The sequence below is a fragment of the Lolium rigidum genome, chromosome 1 (genome assembly GCF_022539505.1).
Source record: "Lolium rigidum isolate FL_2022 chromosome 1, APGP_CSIRO_Lrig_0.1, whole genome shotgun sequence".
In the NCBI taxonomy this organism is placed as follows: Eukaryota; Viridiplantae; Streptophyta; class Magnoliopsida; order Poales; family Poaceae; genus Lolium; species Lolium rigidum.
In genome coordinates, this window is record NC_061508.1 from 50,806,657 (window position 1) to 50,813,180 (window position 6,524).

General features: G+C 39.1%; 1 protein-coding gene across 1 annotated transcript; it reads right to left on the minus strand.

Annotated features, from left to right (window-relative positions):
* Positions 1 to 5,702: 5,702 nt before the first annotated feature.
* On the minus strand, positions 5,703 to 6,222 carry LOC124707723 (histidine-containing phosphotransfer protein 2-like). The gene is made up of 3 exons (XM_047239405.1): positions 6,119 to 6,222; positions 5,867 to 5,997; positions 5,703 to 5,775 (listed from the first exon to the last, which is right to left on the minus strand). Exons 1-3 carry the CDS (start codon positions 6,173 to 6,175, stop codon positions 5,703 to 5,705), a joined length of 261 nt encoding a protein of 86 aa, XP_047095361.1. The 5' UTR covers positions 6,176 to 6,222.
* Positions 6,223 to 6,524: the final 302 nt, after the last annotated feature.

The window sequence follows — 6,524 nt, forward strand, 5'->3', positions numbered from 1 at the left end:
GGTGTGCGCCAGCTACTCCCCTAGATTAGTTTTCCTTTTCCTTGGGTCGAGTTGTACGGCGTGTTGTGTCCGTGCTCGGACTTGTACATAAACTCTTCTTTATCTATCAATGCATCGAAACGCAAGGCTTTTGCGTTTTCGCGAAAAAAAAATCTCTGTAGCATTTGCAGTGCTATGCTTGGCACCTCTTAGTGTCTAGAGCAGTATTTAGGACTACTGGAAATCATAGTTGAATACCTTTGTTGACTGAACTTTTTTGGGTATATGTGATATCTGAATCCTAGGTTCATGTTGCACGAAGAGTTTACTAGAATTTTTGACCTCCCAATTTCTCACAGCATTGATAGACTTGAAGCAACTGACTTGATATTTTGTTTTCCAATGCAGCTGGAGCAGCAGGAAGCTGAAGCAACAAAGTGAGAGCCACATGTTGTGACGGCACTATTGCCTTTGAAGTCGTAGAAGAACATTTGCTTCTGTGAGGTCGCCTGAAGCTGCTTATTGGCACACTGGCGATTTAGCGTCACCGATATCTGTGTTACTATCGGCAGTGTCATTTTTAATTCTCAATGTGTGGGTGCATTTTTTAGGAGAAAAACACGTCCTAGTGGCCGTTGCAGAAATCGGGCGAAGCGGCGACCACCCCATCAAGCCAACCGATCATAGCTTCACCAACGCATCCCTGTCTTTTCTTAGATTTTAATTATTTTATTGACTACTTATATCACTAATTCATTGCCATAATCCAGCACATCCTCATTTCTACCGACTTGTTTAGGAAGTATAAATGGCCCAAAAAGGCAAAAGATCGAGCATAAGAAGTACTGACCGCCACAAGTAAGAACCAATCAGTAATGTCGCATGTCAGTGGTGTTATGTCAGTACTGACCAGCCTAGGCCCAATTGTGATCCGTCAGTGGTATGTGTCATTAACCTGTCTGTAATAGTTTTTACTCTGCTGTCCGCTCGTTTGGTCTCTCGTCTTTTTAGCCAAGGTTGCAAGCTATGATGCCGGCTCATTCCTTTGCTTCAGACAAATCCAACAACCGTCTCCTGTCTTTGCACAATTGGACAAGATTATTAACTAGGTAGAGGCCTATATATGCCAAGCTCCAAATACTCGTACTGCTGGCATTTTGTCTCTAGTAATAAAGCAGTAGTAGAATTCACACACATCTATTCGTGCATTTCAAAGAAAATTCAAAAATTCCTTACGTCATTCATGACAATATAGATAGTCAAGTTAATTGGGAACATACGTTAGTATACATGTGCATGCAATACCCTGCGTCCATTAATGACAGCAGACATGTATTTTGTACTCACCTCATTTTGGACATATACATGCCAGTTGCCATTTGAAATGAATAGATACATTGCACTTTGCACCATTTATCCTTGTGCTTTCAATGAGTTAGACTGTAGTAATTTAAAGCCTCCAAAAAAATGAAAAGGAAAATATGAAGGGTGATCCTTAAAGCTAGCCCCATCCATCAAATAAATTATATAATAATAAACCACTAATCCCAACATTAATTGATTTTTTCTAATGATAAATCAAAAATATTTTTTTCTTAATTCATTGTGGAAGAAAGGTTTATCTTTAGTCCCATTCATTTCTACCTTTGCATGATCATATAATGTTTGATTGGTTCAAAATCATATGTAATTTCTTGCTAGGTGAATATTTCTGTTTGTAGCTCTTATTTGGTCACCATGATGTCTATCATGATATGTTCATAATGATAAATAAACCATGAGACTTCCTATTACAAAGAAATACCTATTATAATATTTTTGCAGCGTTTGTAAATAATAGAAAATGTGATTGTGATGAATTTAAATGTGTGAATTGAATTAGAAAAAGTTCCCTCAGTGGTAGTAGATATTGTACGGTCAGTTCAATTTGATGCTCATGTTTTACAGATATTATTGTATTTCTAATAGGAACCGATTACAACCCCCAACAATCTAGCTACTATGTTCTTAATTGAACATTTTTTTCCCACTCACATGTCATGCACATGTCGGCCTGTTACAGTAATTTAGACAACATCACACGATTGTCGTGTCGGGACAAGACACATCACTGTAATTGTATCGCAGCCATGAGATCGGCACCCCATCCTGATTTCTCTATGACAAAACAAGCCCACAATCTGAGTCCGGACTTGAATTAGTTGGATGCAAAACAAAATTTTGTTTGGCTGCACATCGTTGCTCTATCTGCCTCATTCTCTGATACATGTCATGTTGAAACAAGACATGGTAGTCACTTCATCTATACTCTTGTACTTTTTTTTTGTGTCATCTACACTTTTTTTATCTCATTATCCTAATTGATGAATCTTAGATCGAAATGTTATAGCTGAGCCATAAAATATAGAAATATCTAACCATTCACGATATTTAGCACATGCATATGTTTCATGTGTATATTAATAATCATGTTGACGCGCTTTGAAAGATGGAGCATGTGTTCTTTAGATTTAACTGCATAATAAAACTACCTCTTTGCTATGAACAAGTGAATAAAGCTACTACACAAGAGGTATCCTCAAATGAAAGTATAACTTGGTATAAACAATTAAAACTTACCGTTCTCAAATGAGAACCGTTTTCCCATTACTATTGCCCAAAAGTATATTCTACATTGAGATAGGCAAATTAAAGGTATCTAATGAAACAATGCCTACATTCGACCAATCAAATATACTAAGGGACTAAATGATCTAACAATAGTTCAAAATTAAATCCAAACTTTGCATTTCTCAGTGAGAAAGGGGTGTGTTATGACAAAAATAATGAGCAATAAATAGCATGAAGAGGATAGGTGTCAACTTCTAACCTGCGATGTGTGTGTGTTTAAGTTGGGTGGCTTGGTAGTCCAATTCCCCTATATATACCACACCCGGTCAGTCCCAATCACCATCCATTTATACTATTGTTCCTGCATCACCCTCTTATCCTCGCTTACTTCCTACTTTCTAGCTCGATTTCTCACTTCAGGTAGCCACGGTGGAGTTCAACATCCTTGGTTATGCAGCCAGCATGTTCGGCACGATAAGGGCTTTACTATTTCATTGCCATCTGTGCGAAGTTTTAGTTTGTCCTTAGGTGGATGGGTAACTCTATATTGTTGAGGAATTTGATGTTTTTTGTTTTGTGTTTATTTTGCTGGGTTAGGGTTTGTTGGATGATCAGTTCCAGCAGCTATATCTGCTTCAGGACGAGAGCGAGCCAAACTTCGTTGCCAAGATCATTACCCTCTTCTACGAGGAAGGCGAGCGGATCATTGGTGAGATCAATATGCAGCTATAAGTGTGTTTCCTCTGCCAGCTCACTTGCCATGTTCTATGTGATCAGTTGTTTGATTCTATGCATGTGGATTAGTTGTTGTGTGTGCATGAATAAGCTATGTGTGAACTTCGACAAGGCGGATGCTTTTGCGCATAATGTGGCTCTTTCCTTTGTCTTTTATGGGCTGTACTACCACTGGCGGAGCTTGAACAAGAAACATGGGCGGGCCAGCAGTTGAAGGGAAGCATGGATGTATACTTGTGGTCAGATATAAGCCTAAAGTCAAGAGTATATGGGAGAAAACTGGGCGGGCCAGGGCCTGGGTTGGCCCCAACGTAGCTCCGCCACTGTGTACTACCATATGTGTAGTAGCTTTATTCATTTAGTCCCTTAGTATATTTTTCTTGACCATGCTACATCCCAAAGATTGGAAGTAGGTAGAGTCTTTGTAAGGTGTAAGGTCATCTTGGGGGAGACTTAACAGTGTTTTACCATCTTAGTGTTATATGAAGTAGATCCGGCAAACTCTATTCATTTCACGTATTGTTGAATTACGACTGGCACTTCCGATCCATTTGAGGAGGGATGATATCGGTTTGTCCTTTGAAGTGATTAATCATGTACATCTCTATTCCGTACACATCAGTGGCATCTTACAAATAATTTGGGGAGAAGTTGAGATCAGTTTGGCCTTTTTACCGTTTCATGGTTTAGATCTGACAAATTATTTTTCCTTTTGTTGTTTTGTAATTTAAATATGACCAATCATTTTGTTGTTGTACTATTTTATGGTTTATATCTGACAAATGTTTGACTGTTGTTGGTTCGACAAACTGTTTAGCCATTTTAGGGTTTTATCGTTTAGATCCGGCAAACCATTTGGATGTTCTACCATTTCATGATTTAGATACGACAAATCACTCTCCTTGTACTATTTTACCTTACCCGAAAAACCATTTGGTGGCTGTAGATACGAAGAAACCATTTGGTTGTTTTATTATTCTATGGTTGAGATCCTACAAACCGTTTAGCCATTGTGCTGGTTACATATATATATGAGATGCTTCGCACACATCGGATAACTCAAGGAGTAGCACTTCATATTCTCCCATGTCAAGTGTTTCTTCCAATTATTTATTGGACGGGTTGACATTGGATCTTCCATTGTAGTGTATTTTTAAAATAGATAGGTTAGTTTTACATGTTTCGCCTTTGTTTCACATAAAAATAACAAATAGCTTTTTGGTTTTGGGGGTTTGTTGGGCTGGTATAAGTTCCCAAACCATGGTTTTTATAGTTTCATTCTCAAGATTTGCTCGAGTTAAAGAATAGATATTCATGGTAATAAAAATTATTATATAAACTAATTTTATCATGCTTACAAACTACAAAAACCATGGTTTCGAAACCTATACCAGCACAACAAACACCCAAAACCCAAAAAAAAAATATTTGCTATTTTTGTGTGAAGCAAAGAGGAAACATGCAAAACTACCCTATGTATTTTAAAACTACACTACAATGGCAGATCCAATGTTAACCCCTCCAAAAATAATTGGAAGAAACAATTGACTTGGGAGGTTCTGGAGTGCTACTCCTTAAGCTATTCGATTTGTGCAAAGCAGCTCATATATGTCAGATATAAAGCATAAACCAGCACAATGGCTAAACCATAAATCAGCACAATGGCTAAACGGTTTGTGGGATCTCAACCATGTAGAACAGCAAAACAGCCGAACGGTTTGTCGTATCTACAACGACCAAATGGAATGATTTGTCGTATCTAAATCATGAAATGCTAAAACAGCAAAATGATTTGCTGGATCTAAACGATAAAATCCCTAGAACGGCCAGACGGTTTGCTGAACCTACATCAGCCAAACGGTTTGTCAGATCCAAATCATAAAACAGTACAGCGATAAAATGATTGGTCATATTTAAATCACAAAACTGTAAAATGACAAATGATTTGTCGGATCTAAACCATGAAACGGTACAACGGCCTAATGGGTCTCAACTTCTCCCCGAATTACTTGGAAGATGCCACTGATGTGTATGGAACAAAGATGTACATGATGAGTCACTACAAGGGACAAACCAGCCCCATCCCTCCCCATATGGATCGGAAGCGCCAATAGTAATGCAATAATACGTGAAATGGATAGAGTTTGCTAGATCTACTTCATAAAACACTGATGATCAAAACGACGATAAGTCTCCCCCAAGGTGACCTTACACCTTACAAAGAATCTACCTCGTTCCAATCTATGGGATATAGCATGGTCAAGAAAAATCTACGGGGTTATAATACCCGATTTGCGCCAGTACCAACAACCATCACTCCTATGCTATTGCAGAAACGCATATGCTAGTACAGGACATAAAAGACAATGAAAAGAGCCTCACCATGCACTGCTCCCCTCAAGCTTATCCGCAAAAGCAGCCACCTCTTCGAAGTTCACACATGGCCTGTCCCTGCACACACAGCAACCGATCCCCAAGCAAAGAATCAAACAGATGATTACACAGAACATCGCAAGATAGCCAGCAGAGAAAGCATACTTACAGCTGCATAGAGAGCTCGCCAATGATCCGCTCGGCTTCCTGGCAGAAGAGGGTGACGATCTTGGCAACGAGATTCTCTTCGCTCCCATCCTGGAGCAGAAGCAGCTGCTGGAACTGCTCGTCCAACAAACGCTAACCCAGAAAAATAAACGCAAAGCAAGAACATCAAATTCTCCAACACTATCAAGTTACCCATCACCTAAGGAGAAACTAAAATTCCGCACAGATGGCAATGAAATAGTTAAGCGCTCACCCTGCTGAACATCCTGGCTGCATAACCAAGGGTGTCGAGCTTCATCACGGCCGCCATGGCTACCTGAAGAGAGGACTCGAGCTAGTGAGGAGCGATGCGGGAACAGTAGAATGGATGGTGATTGGGACTGACAGGGTGTGGTATATATAGGGGAATTGGACTCCCAAACCACCCAACTTACACACACACACCGCAGGTTGGAAGTGGACAGCTATCCTCTTCCTGCTATTTATGTCTCACATTTATTATTTTTGTCATAACACACCCTTTTCTCATTGAGAAATGCCAAGTTTAGATTTAATTTTAAATTATTGTACTCCCTCCGGTTCATATTAATTGACTCTAATATGGATGTATCCAGACATATTTTAGTTCTAGATACATCCATATTGGAGTCAATTAATAT